We start from the raw sequence: 23,980 nt of genomic DNA on the forward strand, positions 1-23,980 counted from the left end.
TCATAAACACTAAGAAAGCAATGAAGACCAAACACCACATCAAATCTCAGAGGAATACTCTCACATACTTATATATAACTTTTAGAGAATTTGTATACCAAAAGAAATCACAGGCTCCTTACAAATTTGAGCAAATCATAATTGCTTATTTATAATTTCATCTAAGTATTAATATTAAACTTTATTGTATGTTATTTTGTGTCCCAGCACCATGAAATCTCCCCAGTATTCTCTATAATCTGAATCTAAGGATATATTGATTCTTAGTATTAAAAGCAACTGCACATGAAGACATGCCACACCTATGGCCCCCAAGAGGGAGGATGATTTTTCAACAGAACGTTGTCAAGTGTTGAATCTTCTACTCCAACAGAACTGTGTCAAGTGTCGGAGTGGTAGGAAATAGATGTGGCAGGATTGACCTGCATGGTTTTCAGTGGCCAAGGTGTAAGATCTGCATGCCTTAAAACAAGCACCCCACACTGGCTCAGGCTGGGCGAGAACCACAGAGATTCCAGGCACTGGTGATAAGGACTAACAGCCAGGGGAGCCAGGGTCTCCTTGTCTTTACCCATGATCTGAGACTGCCATTCATGTGGTCAGTGACCACACCTGAGAATGACCTGCCCCACAGCACACCCCCAGGGCAGGGCTGGTGCTCCCCAGGACTCATCCCCTGTCTTCTGAGGGAGGAGCAGGACCATCCCTGCTCCCACATAGAAATCAGTTCAGGGAATAAAGCTGTTGTCCCAGGTCACAAAGCACACAGGTGGAAGAGCTGGGGCTTAGATCTAGACATATTCACTCAGAGTTCAAAGGGAAAGGAGAGAAGAAGTAGGCATCCAGTTCACAGGGAGAGCTTGGGAGCCCTGTACAATGCTTACTGTGCCCGAGGAGAGGTACCCCTTATCAGACTCCCCATGGACCTTCACTGAGAACAGGCCTACATCTCTACTCTGTTTGAGCATTGTAAAATCTGGGGTCTAGCGGCAACAGTGGGCAGCACCAGCCCGCTCCCCATGGGTACCTGACACAGCTGTGCAGGCTCCTCGGAAGGCCAGGTCAGTGGTCCTGAAGGATGTGCAGGTGTCTGTGAGCAAATGTTCACCCCTAGGTCCTGGCAGCTGGAGCTGGGAGCTGAGGCCGGGTGGGGGTGAGATACAGGCTTCCCTGTGGGCTCTCCTGCCAGCCTGGTCTGTGACTCATTGCTCTCCTCCCAACCCTCCAGCACAGGCTGGGTGAGCCCACAGGAGTGACATGCACAACTGAAGGTGGTGAGAAAACAGAAACCAGCACCCCTTTGGAGCAGAGTGAGACTCCTGGTCTCACATACAGGGCCCTTGCCCATTATCTATGCACTGAAGATGACTGGGAACTCTGCCGTCCTGTACTGGCGAGGCATACGCCTCCAGCCTTTGGTGAGAAGGCTGCCCCAAGTTGCTGCCCTGATTGCCAAGCAAACTTTCTCATGGCAGGAATGCAAACAGCTCCATACCAGTGAGCTTAATGTGAAGATGGAAGTGGACCTCTGTCCATGTTCACGCACATTGTGTCTGCCACATCCTCCAACTGATCACTCAGAAACCTTGGGCCAACCAGCATCTGCATGATCCTGCTGGTCATACTGGTGTGGCTTTCTTGGTGGTTTGCATAAATTATACACAGGGGCACAAAAACTGCAGGACATAGACTCTACCTTAAGGGATGTGTTCCCTCCAGCTCACAGTAGAGGGGAGCTGTGGCTGTGTGCAAGGCTCCAGCGATGCCTCCACAGTGGGAGCACATTCAGTATAGCCCCTCAGAGGACTGCAGGCTGTCCCTCTGTCCTGCCCACCCACTCTGATTCTCAGAAACCCTCCCAGCACAGAAGACCCATCCTAGCACCAGCAGGAGACCAAGAAGCAAATGCCCTGTGTCGTGGCTGCTGGGCCTTATGCGTTCAGGGCCAGATTCATGCGCTGGGCAGATCCCCGGGCTCCAAGGTCCTCCCCCATTGGAGAGCTCCACAGGCCATACAGAAGTAGGACCTCAACAACAGGGAACCCTCAAAATGTTTCTACCAAGAGCCAGATAACACAGACAGCAAGTATGTCTCCCTGGGCCACACAGCCTGTCACATATTCTTCTGTCTCTCTCTTTCATAAATGACATTAAAAACTAGGAAGCAGGCCCACAGGTCATGGTTGGTCAGCTCCTGCTCTGGAACACCACCATGCCTGCTCTCACCCCTGGGGCTGAGCCTCTCCTGCTGAAGAACTCCAGCCTTCTCCTGAGCTGCCAGCTCTGCCAGCACAGGCCTCGCAGAGGATGGGTAGGCCCAGCAGCCCTCAGGTGCATCAGAGACCTTCCTGCCTGCAGCCCCAGGCAGCCTGCCCACAGCGCCCGGCAGCCTGCCCACCAAGTAGGTGATCTGCTTCTATTTTAAACAAACACCAGATCTTGGTTGCATCCCTACTATGTGGAACTTCAGTGTCCTCAGGGAGGTAGGTCCATGCTGTCAGCCTCACCCCACACTTGTGAAAGCTGAGGCCCCCCAACAACCGGGTGCCATGTCAGAATTTGAGGGAAAGCTCAAGAGTCTAGCCACATGTTTTCTAAGAACATGATCAGAGATCATTCTGTCCTACCCAAGCCCAGTGCTTGAACCCCAAAGAGCAGGACTCCTCTGGAGAGGGCTGGCAGCACACAGATCTGCTTTCCAGGGCTCTGGCACTACGGGGCAGGGAGCAGCCTCTCTTCCCTGCTGACAAGTCTCTTCAAACTAAAAATTAAGCTTATAAAAAGTAAATTATCTCATTTTATAACTTAAGTGCATCAAGCATTTCCTTAAATATAGTTTACACTGAAAATAAAGTTACTTTTGCTGTAAAGTTGGAGTCTGTTATAATCTGGGATAAACTTTGATGACAAGGTATGAAAGGTCACACAGTCACGCACACAGCTGTCTGTCTGTCTGTGGGTGTACAGATAGACAGATAAGTACACCTCTCCATGAGAGCTTCCCAAAACAGCAGGAAGTTGTTAGGAGCTCCTAGGTATCTAATTTGCATGAGTGTCTATATTAAAGTCCCTGTCCTTAATCATGAGCACATCTTCCTATATAATCCTAAGACTTATTAGAAACATTGAACTAGGCAATCCATAACACACTCAGACTTTGGAAATACCGAGCTACCCCAAATCATTATACAACAGCAGCATCCCACACACCTCCCTGCCCAGCCACCTCTCCCCTGGCCTCCGTGTCCTAAAGTCAGCCACCCCTCACAGAATATGGTAGTTCCATCTGGGAGCCTAGCCACAGATGCTAGGAAGACTCAAGAGGTGAAGTACAAATTCTGCATGGAAGACAGGGGGTCAATGTGGTTGCCCACTCTGGACTACAGGGGCCCAGATTCTGAGGTTGCTAGGAAAGAGTCACCCAGGTTACTAAGGGAAGGGTCTTCACTATCCAGGTCACAGAACAGGGGCTCAGCACCTGAAATGGAGAAGAAACACTGACATGGGTGTCTGGGAGGAGAGACTTGCTTCAGTGCTAGGAAATCCAGTCAAATGCACATTCCCCTGTGACTCTTCACTGGTGAAGGGAAGGCAGGAACAGAGAGAACAGACAGACAGGGGCAGAGAGAAGGGGGAGGGGCCTAATCCAGGGGTCAATAGCCTCACTAGGGGGCTCCTGTCCAAAGTGCAACAGGTGAAAACATAACCTAGAACATGATGGTGCTAAAATGGAGTGCAGCACAGCAAAGGACAGCATGTGTGGGCAGCAGGTATGCAGGGGGAGGGTCCTCACAGAGTCTAGGCCATGAACCCTGCAGAGGCTGTGGGTCAGGGACCCCTGCTGAAGTTGGACCATGGACCCTGAAGAGTCTGGGCCAGGGACCCCGCAGAGGTTGGGCCAGGGGCCCAACCAAAACCTCTGCCTGCTTTCCCATGGCCTGGAGTGAGGAAGGCTACTGTGACCATGCCTCAGAAGGATGGACGTCAGAAACATATGTGTGTGTGTCCACAGAGCTGTGCGTGAGTGAGGTCAGCCCAGAAAGACCTGCAGGTCCAGACCTGGTCAGTACTTGCCAACATGTAATGGGTGGAGTAGGGTGGCTTTAATAAGAGAAATTCTGAAAGGGTAAGGGGCACTGGGGACTGACCCAGGGCGCTTGGCCAGGGAGCCACATCCCCAGCTCTTGTATTTTTCATTTAGAGACAGGGCCTCATTGAGTTGCTTAGGTAAGTTGCTGAGACTGGCCTCAAACTTGCAATCCTTCTGCCTTAGCCTCCTGAGCCACTGGGATTTCAGGCATGTGTCCACAACTGGCCACTTATTTTTCAAGTAAGGAGGAAAAGTGGACAAAATCTTTGTGAGGGTTTTGTCTTTGATACTTGTTTTTGGAAGGCTTATTGACTAAAACTCTCTTTTAGCTCTCAGAGTGACTTATCACCTGTGATTCCATCTATAGATCCATGAATTGTGCTCCTCACAGACTCTGTGAGTGTCCTGTGGTCAACCCTGAGGTGGAGCTTTAGCCCTGCACCTCTGTGCTCCCCCACCTCAGGGCTCCTCAGGTCTCACCTGCTGAGCACTGGCTTATAGAGAAGGTGGGGTGGGACTTGAGGGAAGCTCAGCTAGGAAGCTCTGGAACTCTGAGGTGCACCTCACTGGTGAGCACCCACAGCAGCCTTCCCCTGCAGCCCCCAGTAGCTGATTCTCGGGGGACTCTAGCCCTGCTTTGTGGTTCACTTGTCCTGCTGGGGAGTGACAGTGATTGTCTGGGTGTGTCTGGGGGAAGGAGAGGCCACAGCAGGGTGGAGGCCCATGCACCTTAAGGGTGCGTGTGATCTCCCAGCATCTGGGGTGGTGTGAGACCCTGGCAGAAGGGGTTGGAGCTGTAGATGCTCTTTCTGATGGCCAGGAGCTGCTGGTGGTGGGAAGAGCCCTGTAGGGGTTCATGATCCCTTCCAGGCCGGCACTCCCACAACCATTCGTCTGAGCTGCTGGACAAAGATGGTGGCAGGTCATCCTCAATTTGCAGCCCAGAGCCTCACACTGGACCTCACACACCTCACTACCACATGCCCATGCTGTGATCCAGGTTGGCTCTGGGCAGACACCACCATGACTCTCAGGACCTTTGGAAGTCTGACCGACTCAGTGTGGGAATGACTATAGAAGGTGCAAACACCAGATCTGAGAATCATGGAGGCCACCTCAAGCTGTGACCTGGGGACCTGTGTGACAGTGGTGGAGCTTCATGCCTGGGCCTAGTCCCTCATTCACAAGATGGAACGAGGTGAGCAGACATTAGTGATTCTAGCCCATACCCAACCAAAGGCCCCCACCTTGGAGGACAGGGATGGGGTGGCAGCTGGGGAATTGAAATTTGAGAGCACCCTATAAACATGTCACTTAAAGAGTTGGATCCTGCACTCAGGTGTGTCCACCCCAGGAGTGATGACTCTAAAGATCCACCAATAACCTGTTATGAACCCATTCATCCATGGGAGTCATGATACTGGACCAGTGAACCTCATGGGGCTGACAGGAAGATTCCATGAGACTGTATGTGCCTTGGAGCTACAACCTGCTGCACTGGGGCACAGAAACCTCGCTCCCTCAGCCTTGCGGTGAAAGGGCCCCTCCTTCCAGCCTCTGCTTCCTGAGTCTCCTCAGGAGCTGCCCCAGAGTTAAACACCGTGCAAGGATTTGAGTCTGTGTTCTCCTAATGCCACAGCCAGTGCATTCTCCCTTTCAGCTTGTTGCCTAGATGGGGTCAACTTACATCACTTGAGGGCCTCAGAAAACTGCAGGGCCCTGAGAGGTAGAGCTGGCAGGTACCATTTCCCACCTGGGAATGCATAGCCCCAGGCGTGAGGAGACAGAACAGCTGGACCCAGGTCCATTGGCATCGAGGGAAGTTCTGAAGGAGAACACTAGCTCCTGGCTGACTCACTGCCCACCCTTCCCAGTAGCCCTGCCCCAGGTCAGCTCTTTTCTCTATTAGCATCTCTCATTGTTAAGTGAGCACTAAGGGAACTCTTGACTGTAAGAGCCAAATTATGGATCAAACCTAGCCTAGATGTCAAGCATAGTTTAGGGTCTAAGCAAGGATGAGATTATGCCTGTTGTAAGGCCTTCAAGGCCAGCAGCAGTGGCCCCACCTGAGAGCTGTTAAAAATGCAGACTCTCAGGGTCACCAGGACCTTCCCTGCAAATCGGAACCTGTACTTCACCAAGATTGCAGGTGGCCTGTGCACACACTGAAGTGTGAAAAGCCCAGTTCAAGGCACAGGGGTTCGAGGAACACTGATGGGTGCCGAGATGGGCAGAATGTACCTTTAAGAATGACATGGGGAGGCCTCCGCCCGCTCGGAGGCAGCGGCGGCGCGGGCCGAGTGGGCCGCGGGGCCGGGCGCTGGCGGGGCCTCGCCGCGGGCCGGGGCGCGCGGAGCCGGCGCGGGCGGCCAATGCGCAACTGGCTGGTGCTGCTGTGCCCATGCGTGCTCGGGGCCGCGCTGCACCTCTGGCTGCGGCTGCGCTCCGCGCCGCCCGCCCGCGCCCCCGGGGCCGGCGCGGCAGTTTTGAATCAGGAGATTGAGGCATTTAGCCTTTCTGATGAAGGCTCATCAGGGCTCTCTGAGGACCGAGTCGTCAGCGTGAGCTTCCGAGTGCTTCACCCAATTGTCATTACCAGCCTCGGAGTGTTCTACCATGCCAGCGACGAGGGTTTCCAGAGGAACATCACGGTCAAGCTTTACCAGGCAGAACAGGAGGAGGCCCTCCTCACGGCGCGCTTCAGTCCTCCGAGCTGTGGCGTGCAGGTGAACAGGCTGTGGTACAAGCCCGTGGAACAGTTCATCTTACCAGAGGCTGGGGAGGGTGCGCTGCCTCGAGAATTCACGGAAGGCGTGGAAGGAGTTGCAGGTGGCTTTATTTACACCATTCAGGAAGGTGATGCTCTCTTGCACAGCCTTCGCACTCGGCCTCAGCGACTCGTCAGTCACATGAGGAGACTCCACGAGGAAGATGCCTTGCTGACAGAGGAGAGCAGTATCCGTGGTGACATCGTTTTTGTGGATGTTGTCGACACTTACCGGAATGTTCCTGCAAAGTTATTGAACTTCTATCGATGGACCGTGGAAACCACCAGCTTCAATCTGTTGCTGAAGACAGACGATGACTGTTACATAGACTTAGAAGCTGTATTTAAAACAATTACCCAAAAGAATCTGGAGGGGCCTAATTTTTGGTGGGGAAATTTCAGATTGAATTGGGCAGTGGACAGAACTGGAAAGTGGCAAGAATTGGAGTATCCCAGCCCAGCGTACCCTGCCTTTGCATGTGGGTCAGGGTATGTGATCTCCAAGGATATTGTGGACTGGCTGGCAAGCAACTCGGGGAGATTAAAGACCTATCAGGGTGAAGATGTAAGCATGGGCATTTGGATGGCAGCCATAGGACCTAGAAGATACCAGGACAGCCTGTGGCTGTGTGAGAAGACCTGCGAGGCGGGGATGCTGTCCTCCCCTCAGTACTCCCCTCACGAGCTGACGCAGCTGTGGGAACTGAAGGGAGTGTGTGGTGACCCTTGTCAGTGTGCAGCAAGGTGACAGTGATTTGTCCAGGCTGTGTAAAGACCAGGGCAGGCGGACGATAACCTCCACGCAAGTCTTGAGAACAGCCAGGGTTGGCAGTGGAACAGATGGTCTTTCAGGAGATCTCTGGCTGGCACCTTCACCTGAACAGTGTGATACTAACTGTGTGGGATTTCTTTCTTAAAAATCAAATGATAACTGTAGCATACGATTTTATTTATATATTGGAAAGTGATTTAAATTACTGCATTGTTTTATGAAAGGAAAAGTATTTCTAGATCATGATTAGTAATTCAGCCTGGATTGCACAGGTCTGTATGGCCTGATTAGGACAACACAGGCCCCAAAACTCAAATACTGTGTGCTCACTTACATGAGCAGTGATCCTTTATACCAAAGTTTGGGGTTTCTGGAAATAATGTCAGATTTTGTGGTTTTTGAATGAAGCGTGGGCAGTTTGACCTTGAAAAGGAACTAATGATTCTCGGTTGTGGACTTGGCTTAAATATGTTCATTTACCTGGACTAATACCCATTTTTTTTTTTTTTGCCATTTAACATAAATACTGAAGATCAATTTAGTTCTCTTGTTAAAATACATTTTTATGAATATACCTCTCAGGGTTTTAGTGCCATAGGGAAGAATTTTGCTTTTCTCACTGCCTCATGTTTACCTAATGTCAGTCAGAGCTGAGAACCTGCGAACACTATGCTTGGTTTAGGTGTAACTACAGGGAAAAGCATGTGATTGCCTTTTTAAGGTGGTGCACCTGAGAAGAAAAAAATAGCAGGTATAGCATAGTAAAGAATGTGTCTCCCTAAATTTAAGGGACACTTCCCCACACAACAAACCAAATCATTTCAGCAACCTTTAAAAATAGTAGAGAATTTCATTAAAATTAGTCTGACAGACGGTAACTATATTCAGATTTTATTAAACTGGCTAGTTTCCATTTAATAGTTATGAGCTATAAAAATACATATGAAGATCAGAAGATCATGAGTAGTCAAAGCCTTTATTACATACAAGCCTACAAATGGTCTCTTCCCAGTGAAAAGTACATCCTTTGTCATACTTTGGGCAACTTGTAAAACCTCATTTGACAGTAGAACTGTCGCAATAAATCGTTTCCAGTGAACCCCAGTCGTGATGAACAGTCTAGTCTCTAAATTTTTAAAGCTGGTTGTTACCATCTCACTAACAGACAATCTCCATTTTCCACAGAATAAAACTGTAATGACTGTAGGTCATTTCCTAGTTCAATTTCTCTGCCCGGCATCTAAAATGAGAACAAAGGTAGGGGTAAGACAGATCTGACAAAACATGGCCTCCATGCCACAGGGACTCGGTCTAACACACGCCTCCCCTCAGACCAGAACCCGGCCGTGTGGTAGAGTTTAACATGTCTTACTGTGGGGAACTGATACTATCGACTGGGGGCAACTCACCTTGGGACTTTCGTAGGACAACAAAAGTTCTGACACAGGAACTTTGAGAAGACGTGACAATAATGCCTTCACCTTTTGAACTGTCATGGAGCCTGTCAAAGAAAAGGAAGATGTCTCAGAGGACTGCTACCTGTAAAACTTGGTCACATAACAAGGCCAAGCTGCAATGACAGCTGTCCCTGTTCAATTATCAATTCACCCAAGAAAATAAGTAGACTTGAGTCTATTTCCACAGAAGTGAAGCCAGTGTTTGACCAGGTGTCCTTGACAGTTTGCGTGCCATTTCTGTGGGTAGGTATCATTTCTTAATCTGATAAACTAAAAATTATATTTTCAGTTCAGAGGAACAGGCAGGGGTGAAATCAATGTTTTGTTTGTCTTTGTGATTAATTCTTATTCTAAGTTACTGAAAGAAACTTGGAGTGGGCTCAGGTGACCTGAGGAGATCGCTCCGCCTCCTCTGGGAAGGAAAAGTATAGACTGAGAGATGGACAAGGTTCCTTTCAGCACAGCCATCCGTGATTATCAAAATGTGTACCACTTACACTAGCATCCCCCAGGCTTGGGAATGTAACTTAACTGAGCAAATGCTTTGGTTGTTCAGAAGACGTTATGAACTTCTTTCCAAAGATGGGTTGTGGTAATAGCGGAGATTTTGATATGAAAAACAGTGTCTTTGAAGCTTTAGCTGGAGGTACAGCAATAGTGTGGTGTTCCCACAAATATCACGATGTAGTCAAATGAGTATTTTTCTATCATTTTTGTAAAAGCTGTGTGTTTTTATGCACCTTGTGATAATAAATGTGATCTTTATTTTAGAATAAAAAAAAAAAAAAAAAAAAGAATGACATGGTTCTAACCTGTAATTCTCCATGCTTTTTCCTTAGTACTTCCTTGGACACTCCCTCAGTCACTCTGTCCACTCCCCTCCCAACTCCTTGCAACTCCCCTAGATTAAAAAAAAAAAAAAAAAAGCAAGGGTACATCCAGGAAGGGCACACCCAGCAAGGGGTGGGTTGGAACACCCAGCCCAATGGAGCGTAGTCAGAGCTGCCCTTACCTGGCTCCAATTCTCACCTATGCCAGGACCCTGCTCAGACTTGCAGAACCCTCATCTGCCCATCTGAGAGGGGGACAGTAACTGCTGCTCACCTCGGGGGTTCTTTGTATTGTCATCATTTTACATTATTTTGAAGGGGTTGCTATGGTTGGAAAATTAAGTCCCCTCCAGAGGCTAGAGGCTTGGTCCCCAGCCTGTGGCACTGTGGGAGATGGTGGAGCCTTTGGGAGTGGGAACCTGTGTAGGAAGTAGGTCACCAACACATGCCCAGAACCATCCTCTTTCTCCTTCTAGATCCTACTGTGGTCTCTGCTCTCTGGCCTCCATGGGGCAGGCAGCTTTCCTCTGCCACACACTCTGCCATGGTGTGCCACACATGGACCCCAAAGACAACAGCCCCAACATGGACTGAAACCCTCTCCCAAATAAATCTTTCCTTCAAGTGGATCATCTCAGGTCACCTGTCACAGGCTGAGCCAGGGGAGTCTTCTGTTAAACTGGCCAGCCTAGGAGGAGGGGAATGGAGAGAGCAATGGGACAGGCCTCTGACTCCGACGTGCCCTGAAACCTGCCCCAGCTTGGCTCTGCACTGGGCCAGAGCCTCCCTCATCTGCAGTTCTGGATGTGGTGCTTGGGCCCACATGCTCTCACTGGCTCCTCCTGGTTCACCCCCTGTGGTGGGCTTCTCTCCCAAGTGGGGCAAGTTGGGTTCTGCCAAGTGCCCATCCCTCATGGAGCCCAGCAGAAGCCAGTCTTCAGGGGCCAGCACTTACCAGAGCTCAGCCTCTGTGTGTTCTGCTGGTCCTGTTGCTGCTGCTGCTGCCACCTGGCCAACTTCTTCATCTGGCAGGAGAGAGGGCCACTTCAGATGCCGGCCACAATAGGTCACACACAAGGGGCCAGAGAAAGGGTTCAGCTCTGCTGAGAGGCTAGTAAGTGGAGCCAAGCCAAGGAAGAGCACACAAGACCCCTCACAGCGGAGGAGGAGGATGCTTACCCCACAGGAACAGGGACTCCCTCTCAGCAAGTGCCACAGGTGACTTGAATGAACCAAGAGACTGTTCGTCCCCTACCTGCCACCTTGTGTTTGAGACCTACCCGGCACCTTGGACAAAGGAACTTGAACCCCATGTTTCTCAAACTCTGTTCTGTAGAACAGTGGAACATTGGCGCTCCATAAGATGTCAACACATGTTTAGCACGTGTGTGTGTGTGTGTGTGTGTGTGTGTGTGTGTGTGTGTGTATAGGAAACACTGGGTCTTAAAAGAAATGTCTTTACTGCAAGGTTCCTCAGAGGTTTAAAGTGCCCCCATGGGCACAGGGGTCTCTTCGACTGCCTGCTCCATGGAGTCTATTTGGATGACTGAACCCATCCCAACCCCTCTGAGGAATTCAGCTGCAGGAAATCTCCCCTAGTTCATCTCCAGCAAATGAGAAGGCAGCATGCATCACCCTCTGCAGACCAGGGAAGCAGGTAGGAGGCAGGCACTTGCAGGGGTAGGAAGAGGCACAAGAAGAAGTTCCAGCACAGCCCATGAGGGGGCAGCAGGCCCTGGCAGGCCAGGAGGACAGGGTGGTGGTATGGACTGAGCTGGTGAGGGGATAGGGCCGCCAAGGCTCTTATGCCACTATGCCAACATGCCTTCTTGGGCCAGTCATCTGAATGCTTTTTAGGTTTCTCTTTGAATTATTAAAAACAAAATTTGGTATCTGGAGTACACAGATATAAATTTAAAACTAAATGTGAAGTAGAGAATATGGCTTAACCCAAACACCTGGATTGGTACCAATGGCTGGCATATTCAGAGGCATGGTCACTAGGAAAATAAAGACATTACACTAAAACAGATGGTCTGCCCTTCAGCTGCAGCTGAAACCCTGTGACAGCAGGGTTGTTACTGGAGAGAGCTGCTCTCCAGGGAGCTTGGGACAGACAGCCTTGCAGCCAGTGCAGCACCCTCTGTTCTTGCCTCAGGAAAGAGCAACCCAGAAGCAAGAAGCCCTTACCTTAGCTCTCTGGTTCTGGAACCACACCTGCACCACACAGATGCTCAGCCCTGTCTCTGCAGCCAGCATCTCCCTCATCTGGAAAAAGTGAGTTATTCTTGAAGAACCATTGGCAGTTCAGGTAGGAGGCAGAACACTTCCTGTGCAGTCATGAGGAGGCCAATGGGCCTCGCCTGTGCAGAGACTACAGGCTGATTCATGCTTAGCAGAAGTCCAGAGGCAAGAACAGGCTTCCTTCAAGGTAGAAAGGAAGTCCAGGCAAAGCCCCCCACAGACCAGGCACTGAAGGTCTGTCCCCAGTGTAGCAGTGTCCAGGGCTGGGGTTTTGGGGACTGACAGGACCACCAGGGCTCTGAGCTCATCAGTGGACCAGTCCCCTGGTGACTGAATGAACCACTGGGAGGGACCTGGTGGGAGGCAGTGGGTCCTTGTGGTGTGCCCCTGGCGACTCCATCTTGCCACCGCCTCCTGTTCTCACTTCCTCTGTTTCCCAGGTCAGTGGCCTTTGCTGCACTCTCCCACCATGATGCTCCGACTCACCTCAGGCCCACAGCAATGGTGCCAGGGAACCCTGTGTGAGCCAAAATAAACTGTTCCTCCTTTAAGTTGTTATGTCAGGGACTTGGGTCATAGTGACAAAAAGCTGGCCAACACCGCTGACTCGTGAACATGTACACACTCCCAGGAGCTGCCTCCAGGCTTCTACTCCCCTATAATCAGCTCTTAGGTGTCTCTAGACACCAGAAATTCCCCCATGCTGCAGCTGCAGGCCGTGGGTGGACACCAGCCCACCAGAGGAGGAAAGGGGTGAAGCCTGCTTTCCCAGAAGAGTCAGTCCTCCCTTCTACCCAAATCCATGGCCCTGGTGGTCCATTTTGCCCCTCTAGCTCAACAGACTTTGGGGTTCCACACTGTTATCCTGAGTGAGCCCTTCCTAGAGAGAAAGAGACAGAAGAGAGGAGCCATCTGGAACCTGGCAGGGTCAGTGGGCAGCCCCGGTGCAGGCACATGCACTAGGGCCAGGTGGGGACAAGGACAATGGGGTCTAGATAATAAAGAAATGTATTTAAACATCTGCCAGCCAGTGAGCCAGCCAGGCTCATGGGAAGGGCAAGATGGCAGGATGGGGGTCCAATAAAGCAAATGTGCAGAGAGGCCCAAGAGACATGGCCTCTTCTTAGGAGACTCCAGAGAAGATGGGATTGAAGAGCCCTGACATGCAGGGCAGACAGTGAGCCCCAGGCCTGGGAAGTGCCTCACCCTACTCATGCCACAGGGCTGAGTTTAGGGAGGATCAGGCCAGACTTTCAAGACACACCCTCCTGCTAAGCTGGGGCCCCTGTACCTGCTGAAACTCTCTCCATTGCTCAGAGTCCCAACTCGGCAGCCACCTGTTCCACAAAGCCTCACCCGATTCCAGAGTGGACACCCCTCCCTACCCCCCAGGGCCCCTTTGCCGAGTCCTCAGGGCTCACGCCAGGAGTTACAGTCCTGTGCCATCACCTCCTTGCTGTTGGTCTGAAAACTTCCCAGGAACAAGTCCCCAGCATGTGGCTACCCAGAGGCTGGGAAGCATGCCGAGGAAGTGACAGTTGTCCTGTGCAAGCCGACCTGGGGAGTCCCACTTTGTACCAAGGGCAGGGGAAGGAAGGGCAGCTGGGTGACAAAGTGCACTATTGTGCCACCAGTTCTGACTCCAGACACCCCCTGCTCTGCACCACAGGGCCAAGCCCCAGCCTTGCTTGTGTCCATGAAACAGGACATAATGAGTGTCACGTCCAGTGAGAGCATGCTGTTCCTTCTCCACCCTGGCCTCTCGTCTTCTGCCACTTTCATGAGACAGTGTCCCAGGGGGCGCTGCTCCTTCAGGCTGGACCCTCAAACAGCAGCAGTAGAGTAGGCCTACACTGAACCCCACTGGGCCACAGCCCAGAACAGGAAATACATGTTTTGCTGGGGGTTACAAAGATCTTGGGTTATCTCGTCCCTACAGCAAAGACTGAGGAATTCCATCAGGAAGGCAGAAAAAGACATTCTAACCCTTAAAAAAAAAAACAACAGTATTTCTTTTATAAATTTCAAAAAGAATGATTTCTTTCTTTTTGTTGTGTAAAGGCAGTTGGTCAATCATGAATGCTCAGGGATGGCCACAGCCATTGTAGCAGAGCCAGGAAACTGTCCCGGCAGCCACCTTCTCCACCTTCCATCCATGGTGGAAACCTGAGTGTAACGGGCACATGGTCACCAGGTAGGCTCAGTCCCCAGCTTTCCCCGTGGGATGTGCAGCCTCAGGACTGAATTTTGCCCTCTCATCGAGTGGAGTGGCCAGCAAACCTGGGCACAGGCACCTGGGCTGCCCTGCCCCCTCCCCTCCGTGGTGGCAGGAAACAGGGTGACAGCTGGACAGCCCTTAGGCCCAGTGATAGACAGCACAGTTGCTGTCGGTCTCCGCCTGCTCTCCTGTGGACTGGGATATAGGGGAAAATAAATGCCTCTCTCGTTACGACCGAATTTCATTACATCAGGTTCAGGGCTACTGGTAATGGCCCCTAACGGGAACAACAGGTGGATGTTCAAAAGCCATGGCACATCCACACAGCAATGTTTCACTCCACAGGGGAAGGCCTATGCTCGGAGGAGCCCCCAGGCACCCAGAGAGGGAAGCACTAAGCCAGAGGAAGAGCACCTGCCACCAGCCTCGCATCCTGCATTCTCTGTGACTGTACCAAACAGATGCAGCTTATTGCTGTTCCCATCACACTGCACAGGTGACAGCTGTGGAATGGCATCACACACAGACTCGGGGAGCCCAGCTGTACCTCAGCATCCACAGCAGGGCTCAAGCCCTCTTGCACAGACTGGCTGACCCCCTTCCTTACCACTGACCCCATGTGCCGACATCCAGAGGAGCCCAGGTACACAGAGAGGCGGTGCTGTCCCCGTCCCTCCCTTCTGCCCACCTGTACCTTCCTGCAGGGCTTGGAGGACACTTCTAATGAGGCCTTGAATGCTCTCCTCTGCTGGGTGGTCAGGACGGTTCTGGGGTGTTTGGTGCACTTGTGGTCCTTGCCATCCTCAGAGGCTCCCTTCCTCGCCCCTGGAACTGACTTGCAAAGGCTCTCCTGGTAGGAGGAGGGAGGGAGGGAGAAAGGGAGGAAGAAAAAGAAAAGAAAAATGTAACTGTTGTTGAAATGAAATGAAATGATGCATGGAAAGGCTTAGGACTCCCTAGAATATGACAGAGGCTCAATAATCACATTCACCATTACTATTTCAACACAAAGGAGGTGTTCTTGGTGGCCAGAAGCCTCTTGTCCCAGGAAGGCTGAGCTCCAGTTCTGTACTCTGGTGCTGGTCTCTGCAGAACAGACCCTCACCTACAGAGAGTGGGTGTTGTGCAGTGCCACTTCAAGTGTTCCCAGCACGTGGTGGGGAGTGCAGGCTGCAGAAGGAAGGCTAAGTTCTGAAGCTTGTCCAGGGCAGGGTCCTCTGTCACTGTGTTTGGCCTTGCCTAGGCCCACGCCCATTTCCAGAGAGCTACCATCCTGCCATGGACCAGAAGGAAGAGAGGAGGAGGAAGGACCACCTAGGTCAGCCACCTAGGTCAGTCCCCCTCCACACCCAGTAATAAGATAGGAAGGCAAGGCTGTGTCCAGAGGGAGGAGGATGAGGGGAGGGGAGGGACAGGAGAGGGGCAGGGAACCTGTCCCTGGAGAGCTTACTGTGGAGCGTCTCTGGGATTCCTTTCTGCCCTTTAGCATCTCACCTCCCTTCTTTCTCCAGGCCTCATTTTGCCTTCAAGAAGCCCTGGTGTGGGGTCCCCAGACTCCATAAAATTCCAGAGTGAGTCTTTTTGTCTTTGCTGGTCTTATGGGATCTGCCCTGTGGCAGAGGGCAGCTTCAGGAGGCCTGAAAGCAGAACTGTTCACCTGTGCTGAAAGTGAATGACTCACCAGATAGACAGTAGCCGCCCAGTACAGAGGGGACGTTTACCAGGAGGAGGTCGCCTGGAGGATCCCCACCCCAGACCAGAGTGGCCGGCATCCTACAGTTTTCTGACCCCTGCCCTCCATCTGCTCTCCACTGAAGCTCATGCATCCTGAGCCCCCTTGGAGTCCCTCCTGGGCACCCTTTGAGGTGTTCTTCTGTCAATAGCACACACACTTGACAGGGAACACCTCTGCCTGCACCACCACCAAGGGACTATGGGGGTCCTGGCAGGTCCGGGTGAGAGAGGCTCTGAAGTCGGAGGGTGGGGGGCATGCGGCACCTCTCACACGCAGGCAGATGCCACACCCAGCTGCCAACAGGAACTGACCATCGCTGACCCTCACCAGCTCCAGCCACTGTGTGTAAACATTAGGGGCCTATTACATCCTCCAACTCTGCTTCTGGGATGGTCTCTGAGTGCCCTTCTGCTCTTTCAGCAGGACAGGCCTGCTGGACTCAGGTTCCCATTTCTCCACAAAAATGCAGGCTGTGCAACTTGTCCAGGAGAAAGGAAAGCTCTTGAAAGCCTGCAGGAGTGCCATGAGCCAAAGATGAAGGAAACCCTTCAAATGGCAGAGCAGGGACTGCCAGAGACTCCGACACCCAGGTGCGGGCTGTGGCGGTGCCTCATAATGTAAGCCGACACCCCTCAGTAGAGATGAAAGGAACACCACTTCGCTCTCCCACAACAAATGTCAGCATCCTGGGAGGCCTTTTAGATGCGGCCTAGCATAAATCTGACTCCTAGAGGGGAAGCCCAGAGATTAGGTCTCCACACAGCCTATGACAGTGAAGTGAATTGGCTTGGCACTCAGGGCCTTTCTTGTAAAAGAGCATCTGGAATGGCTCAGGCTGCTACCCCCACTGCCGTTCCTCCCACCCGCCTAGGACACAAGCCCAGCATGGTTTACGGCTGGGAGAAGGGGTTGCACTACCTGTGGGGCCTTGCAGATTGAGCTCAGGTTGTTGGAAAATCCCCACAGCCCAAAAACAAGAGATTGCCAAGGGCTAGGGAGGGGACAAGAGACCCTCAAGCCAGGGAGGGAGAGGAAGGAATGGTGGGTGCAGATGCAATGAGCCTCATAAATGTCCTGCAGGCTGGGGAGCAGAGGAAAGGTCTGGGGTTCTCTCTTGGTGGAGGGAGGGGGAAAGCAGGGAGGAATTTATGGAGACAGGTGTAGGGAGCTCTTCCAGCCACTGCCCTGCAGTGCAAGATTACAACACCATTCTTCCGAGATCAGTGGTGTTGCCCCTGGACTTGGGGAATTCAAAGAAGCATGAAAAATCCAAGAGGCAACAGTAGCACCTCAGAGAGGCAAGATCCATGTGGCTGCTGCCTTGCACACATATCTCCCAAAATATTCCACTGGGAACCTGTGCACTTGCATGCACTCCACGGAGACTCCTGTGTGAGGAGGCACAAGGACACCCTGGGACTCCTTCCTGCTGATCAGCAGAAAAAGACAGCAGCACCTACTGAGGGGAAGACCACCAGGGCAGGTGACACATGTGCTGGAAGTGAATGAGATAAGATGAGCAGGGGCTGCTGGACAGAAGAGAGGGGATGCTTTGCCAGGAGGAAGTCATCTGTGGTCAGCGAACCCACCTGGGAAGGAGCTCTCCCCCCACAACTCTGCACATCCAGCTCTGTGCCCTGTGCAGTGAGCAAGTAGAAGATCTCGTGCTCTTAAAGAACAGGAAGCTGGCAGGTTTGATTACACGTGGCTGCCGCCATTTTGAGACAACAGCCAGGCCCTGTAGGACCCCTGGCCAGACTGACTGAGTCCCGTCTCCAGGATCCCTCAGCCCAACCGATCACTCACTGCCTCTGGGGCCCTCACATCAGCTGACTGCTCCCTGCCGCCAGGACCCCCAGACCAAGTGACTGTGCCCTATCACCGGGAACCCAGACCAACTGATTGCACCCGGCCTCCTGGATCCCACAACCACACCAAACACACCCGACCTCCAGGACCCCTGCCGGACCAACTGCATCCTCTCTCCAGGACCTCCAGCTGACCACGTCCATACCCTGAGCTGCGCCTCCCCATTTGCCAACACATTTGGAAGCCAGAGCAGCCATCATGGATAATCCTGGAAGCCTTAGCTCCGATCTTCAGGTGGGGCAAATCCCATCCTGAGACGCCTGCCAGGAAGCTGGCTTGGGGAGGGTGGTGTGCAGGAGGCAGTGAAGAACACAGGTAGCATGTTGCGAGTTCCTCCAGCATGGTGAACACTGAAAACCAAGCTGTTAGAAAAGAGCAGCCTCAAGTTGCCAGAGAAGTTAGTGGAGGAAAGGGGCGCCCAGATAAGGGAGCATGTCTAGAAAGCCAGAGGCAGGAAGCAGGGGTCCACAGGAGAGCTCAGGGGCCTGAAAGATGCAGGAGAGTGTGTCAGCATGAGTAGGGGCGGGTGCCCATCTGGAGAGTAAGGATGCAGGTGAGGGCCTCCTGGGCGTCCTGGAGGGGTCCTCTTGCTGAGGAGGTGCAATCAGGAGGATCGGCATGGGCACTGGGGAGGGTTCTGGGGCTGCAGCTGCACAGGAAAGCAAGAACCCAGAGTTCAGGACATGGTGGGCCAGGTCACATAGGGCTCCTGAAAGATTGTGCTCACACTGGGGTGGCAACAGCAGCCTCAGGTCACTGTGTACCTGGGTTGTGGCAACCTCTTATGTCCCAGCACTAGAGAGGGACCCTGAAAAAAAATAAGTAAATGCCGACATCCCAAACACCACCTCCGCACTGGTCTCACCTCCACCGCAGCACAGCACCGACAGTCTTATTGTTCTCCTCCCAAGGAGCAAACACAGTCTGAGAGAGGCCCAGGGACCTGCGCCAACATGCACAGGGCCTCGTGGCAGGCAGCTCCTACATGTGGTTGACCAGTCCAAACCCACTGGAGCACCCCGGTGCCAAGCACGGAAGCCAAATTATCAACTGTCCAAGGGCAAAGGATTGGGACCTCCTCCTTCCACCCTCCTCCCCCTCTGCCTGCCCACCCAGCCTTCTGGGTGATTGTGAAGTTCCAAGGACACTTGGCACCTGCAGAATGCCCTGTGGTCATTATTAAAGAGTGAGGAAAGAAAAGGCTGGAGGGGAGACTTCCTGAGTGGAGTCCACTGAGCTCCTGCTGGAAAGGGGACAGAGCTCCTCTAAGTCATATTCCCTCTGCCCACAGCCCCGCCCTGCCCTCCCCTGCCATCCCACTGTCCCGCAGGTCACTGCGATTCCCCGAGGGCAAACTCAGGGATGACCTGCAGGCAGCTGTCACCAGTTGAGCAGATAGGAGCTGGGCTCCTGAGGAGGGCCACAGGTGAAGTGTTTCAAGAAAGACCCCTTTGTTCAGTGACCTCCGGCTCAGATTGGGTTTTTGTGCCAGGGAGGGGAAGGGACTGGGTGGGTCAGAGCTGGGACATTCCCACTCAGGTATCCAGGCAGGCCCCAAAGGGATCATGTCTCCACATCTGCACTGCTGAGCACTGGCAGCTTGCTCAGCTGGGGCTGGCCTTTCCTCTCCCTCAGCCCTCAGCGACTGGTGCTCCCGAAGGAGATCATGTGCTTGGGAGGTCTGCAGGGGAGCAGGACAGGCATTGAGGGTGGAGTTCCCATTGTCTGCATCAGACTCAGGCTTCTCACAGCTGAACAGGCCATGTCTGAACACCCACGGCCTTTCCCCCCACCCCACACGGCTTCTCCCCTCTGAATCTTCCCATCTTTCTCTTTCCCCTCTGATGAAAACCGCCTGTGCAACTCAAGCTGGGAGATGCAGGTGTGGAGCTGGGGCACCTGTGCAGGGCTCACCACATGCTGCCAACACTTGCAATCCCAGCAGTGGGCAATGCCCTGCACCACCATCACTGTATTTGAGTCAAACATGGACAAAAAGGAAATGAAAACCACTGCCAATTCCATTTCCATGTGGCCAGCCTCCAAGAGAGACTGTGAAGCCACACCCAGTGGAATGGGATGTGTAGGGCTCACAGCTCTGTCTGAACAAAAGCTACCTAGTCTAGCTGGCTAGTGGTTCACTAGGCACACCTGTGTAACTCACAGGACTTGTGTTAGGTTTATGGTGGTAAAGTTTGAGTGTATTTACTACAATTTATGAATTGTACAATTTTATGTTTGTACAATTTTTGAATTTATGAAGTGACAAATGAATTGAATACAACTTCTCTCTGGAGTGGACCAATTTTACTGCATTAATTACCATAAGCTCGGGGGCACGGTTAGCAGCTTGGAAAGTGAGCACAAGCCAACACCACCTGGCCTGTGGCTTCGGACTCCAGGACACCCCATGCTGCCAGCCACCACAGGCCACCTGAAAAGAGCAAGGAATTACCAGCCACCTCTGGATGGGCTCAGCTGGGGTGATTGGTTACACTGAAGCTACACTCTCTACGTCTCTTTCACAGTGATATTAATCCCAGGCTACAATGGCACCCATGTGGCTATGTTGCCCTTAAGAGGACAGCAGATAAAGTCACAAGGAGAAAAGCCCAGCTGTCACCATTAGGGACAGAAGCCTGGAGAAGAGTGGAAACAGACAGAGGGTGGGCCACACTGTGGGGCAGCTGCAGCGTCACCATGTGGACTGGAAAACCTAGTGTCCAAGGACAGCTCCCCGCAGGGAGTGGAGCACTTGGCAGGAGGTGAGGGGAGCATGAATGTCTTGCAGGAGTGCTTTCCCTAAGTCAACTACAAACTGGGCATCGCTGCGTGTGGTGACCTCACAGTGACCACTGGAAAGCATGTGTGGTTGTGTTCTTAGTTGGAATGGGTGTCCTGAGATGAGCCCGACTTGAACCATTGCCACAAACACCCATGGTGCTTGTCATCGGTTAGCCGGAACACCCCTCTTCCTCCTTTCCCTTCACTGGGAAAGCATGGAGCTTATTTTGTAAACAGGCGTTAGAGGGAAATTGCATCACGCTGAGCATTAGAGCAAGCCCCAAGCAACCTTCTCCAGCTGAACAGGTCTCCCAGGCACCTGCTGGGCTGGTTGACAGACCGCTGGGCCACCCAGAGCCTGATTGAGCAGGTTTGGGTTGGGGTCTGTGGCTTTCCAGTCTAACAGTTCCTCATGGGACTCTGATGGGGCTGGCCCAGGGCCACACTGGGAGAATCACTGACCTCGAACGTGACTCCCTCTGCCTCCCCGTGGCCCTGCATGCACACACAGGAGGACTGGTGGGAGTGAAGGACCAACTGGGACCTTCGCACCCTTCCAACTGCTCCAGCCAAATCTCCAGTGATTCCTGCTCACTTCCATAAGTAAGAATAAAACCATGTTTTAAAATCTTGTTTTCCACTTAAAAAGCAACAGTATGACGGAGGAAGAGGTGAGGGTGAGAGGGTGACCAAGGTTGGCCTGGACAGGGCTGGCCACACATGCCAAGCCCAGGGACTGGCTCTCTCTTCTCTTTGGCAACATCATGGCCACTGAACTCCAGAACCTCACATGCCTGGGCTGAGAGCTGAGCCACAAGCGTCTCTCCCTCGCACTCCAGTCCCTCCCTCCACTCTCTTCATTATCTCCTTTGCCAGGGAGGAAGCAGGGTGCTGAGCAGCCTTCTGTCTACAGGGCCCAGAGATGTCCAAGCTATGCCGCTCTCTCAATCCATAGACACCATCACCCAGGCATGCGCTGTTCAGCTATCCAGGTCAAGTCTCTGAGCAAGGCCTCCCTCACCGTCAGTGGCTACACCTCAACTGATGTCATTCAGAGACGAGCAAGAGACTCTCAGGGAGTTTTGCAAAGAAGTCACTAGACGCTGTGACACTCTGCAGGTGGCTGGTGGGCTGTTAGCTGTGGCTGAACAACCCAGTCAGCAGGTTCCAAGTTGACACAGCTCCTCTTCACATTGAGCACTCTGCTCTAAAACCGTGCACTCCAGGAGTTATGCAGAGATCAACCTCTCGAGTCAGATTTTATTCTCCCTTTGAGAGAGTTTTTCAATTTATAGAAAGGTCATCCTCAAGAATGAACAAATATTTTTCAATATACAGAGGGTCCTTGTATATCCATCAATCACGTATTTATCTAAGAATGCCTACTTTGCAGAGTGCTTAACATATGTCTGTGAACAGGACAGAGTCCCTGCCTCAAAGCCCCTGCAGCCTAGAGGAGAAGCGCATGGCTAGCAGCCTAGGCAGAGCAGGTCAGGAGTGTTTCCATGGAGCCCAAGGTGCAGAGACATAGAGGAGGGGTGGCAGCACTCCAGCACAAGAAAGAGCATGTGTACTGTAGAAGAGGAGAGCAGAGGCGACCACAAAGAGCCCCAGGGGCAGCCATGTGGGGCTGAGGAGCTTTTGGGGCTGGGGTGGCCAAGAGCTTCAGATTCCGTGTTGATTCTTGGGAAGCAAATTCCTATTTCTTCCACTCCCAGTGTCCTGTACAGGGCCATGGGACATGTTAAAAGACTCAGACCATGACTTTTCCCAGTCTCAAATGCACTACAATGAAGGGACACCATGTGCACTATCCAACAGGGTCTTATTAATGTGAGGAAACCCATAAGTCCTTTCATCTTTAAAACGGGAGGGAAAGAAGACAGAAGGGGTCTTTTGCCATAAGTGGAAACAAGTCACACAGCAGATGATTACAGTACCCACAAGGGGCCCTTGGGTTCACAGCTGCAGCAATCCTGCCCCACATGGTTGGAGCCACTGGTGTGGGTGTGAAAGCACAGGACAGAGGAGAGCCCCTGAAGAACAGTGCCCCTTCTTCAGGGAAGATGCCCCAGATCAACAGAGAATGAACTAAGATCTTTTCCACGTCAGAAGGTGATGGGCTGTTTCACACAGCAGCCTGCCTCTGGGGGTGAAGACCCTGCTAAGAAAGACACCTGGGGCAAGGATAGGAGTCAGAGATGGAGCTGGGGAGGTGAGGTCCCAGCTCTGTGGGTGGTGTCACAGCCAGCCATGGTCCCTGAAGAGGAGGAGGCTGGTGCCAGGTCATGGTGGGTGCAGGTCATGGTGGGCACACTGGCATCTCAGCATGGTGGAAACCAGAGTCAGGCACTGCAAGATGGAGTGGAAGCCCAGCCTGTGCCTTGACACCCTGCTGAGGCTTCTGCTTGCATGTGGCTCCCATCTAATCCACTCTGGGACCAGACACCCATGCTCTGCTCATCATACAAGAAGTCCAAACTCTGCTGAATTATGTCTACTTCTAGATTTTCTCCCCACCATGTTAGATGCCCTGGTTTTCTTCCCTGTTCCTATTACAGGGTTAAGGCAAGCACCATTCTCTGAGGCTTGGGTTTATTCTTGCCTTTGCTGTCTGCTGTACTGTCCAGGCCAACCCCTGCAGGCTACTGCATGCATCTGGTTTCAACCAGTGGACAATTAGAAAGGACTTTGAGGACAGAGAGAAGTCAGGAGAAATCGCAGTCCCTCCTTGACCTCCCTCTGCTTGGGTGGCATCTCTGGCAGCTGCTGCTGCCCCCTCCACTTGCCAATTCACACCTGCCAGCTGTGGCAGCTGGAGCTCCCCCAGGTGTTCTTGCCCCTTCTGGTCCCACCCTTCCCCTGGGTGGTACAGATCTCCCTTTCCCGCAAACCTGTGGATGGCCTCACCATTCTGCCTGGTCTGCAGCCCACATCTCATTAGTTGTATAATCTGTTCTTAGTCTTAAATGTCGACAATGCTTCTCCTTTGCTGGTCGCCCTCCACTGATTCAGTGCTTGAGATTGGCAAGGAATTCCACAGGTGTGGCTACTGTCCCTTCATTGACCAGGTATCTTCCAACGCTCCATTCCACTAGCCTCAGTGAAATCTAAACCAGTGCAAGCCATCTTCTATTCCCTGGGTTATCCTCCTCAGAGTCAGTTCTGTAGGGCTTGTGAAGGAGACAGTGAGATAATGGAACATGTAGACATC

At 52.3% G+C, this 23,980-nt stretch overlaps 2 protein-coding genes across 4 annotated transcripts in view; one reads left to right on the forward strand and one right to left on the reverse strand.

The window, feature by feature from the left end:
- Positions 1-2,705: 2,705 nt before the first annotated feature.
- The window catches only part of LOC306642431 (LIM homeobox transcription factor 1-alpha-like), a 138,289-nt gene continuing 117,014 nt past the window's right edge, over positions 2,706-23,980 (reverse strand). The window contains exons 5-10 of one of the 3 annotated variants that reach the window (XM_079108211.1): positions 23,677-23,939; positions 15,067-15,228; positions 12,107-12,184; positions 10,872-10,941; positions 9,899-9,987; positions 2,706-3,478 (exon numbers count right to left, since the gene is read on the reverse strand). In XM_079108211.1, coding sequence (XP_078964337.1) covers positions 3,407-3,478; positions 9,899-9,987; positions 10,872-10,941; positions 12,107-12,184; positions 15,067-15,228; positions 23,677-23,679 — 474 coding nt within the window. In that variant the 5' untranslated portion in view covers positions 23,680-23,939 and the 3' untranslated portion in view covers positions 2,706-3,406. The remainder of the gene's footprint in view (positions 3,479-9,898; positions 9,988-10,871; positions 10,942-12,106; positions 12,185-15,066; positions 15,229-23,676; positions 23,940-23,980) is intronic. The other 2 variants (XR_013758502.1, XR_013758501.1) reach the window with 2 other exon arrangements.
- LOC306641346 (UDP-GalNAc:beta-1,3-N-acetylgalactosaminyltransferase 2-like) lies at positions 6,340-8,451 on the forward strand (the record flags this gene model as incomplete). The annotated part of the gene is made up of 1 exon (XM_079106458.1): positions 6,340-8,451. One exon carries the CDS (start codon positions 6,340-6,342, stop codon positions 7,603-7,605), a length of 1,266 nt encoding a protein of 421 aa, XP_078962584.1. The 3' UTR covers positions 7,606-8,451.

The sequence above is a fragment of the Sciurus vulgaris genome, assembly GCF_902686455.1.
Source record: "Sciurus vulgaris genome assembly, chromosome: 12".
Lineage (NCBI taxonomy): Eukaryota > Metazoa > Chordata > Mammalia > Rodentia > Sciuridae > Sciurus > Sciurus vulgaris.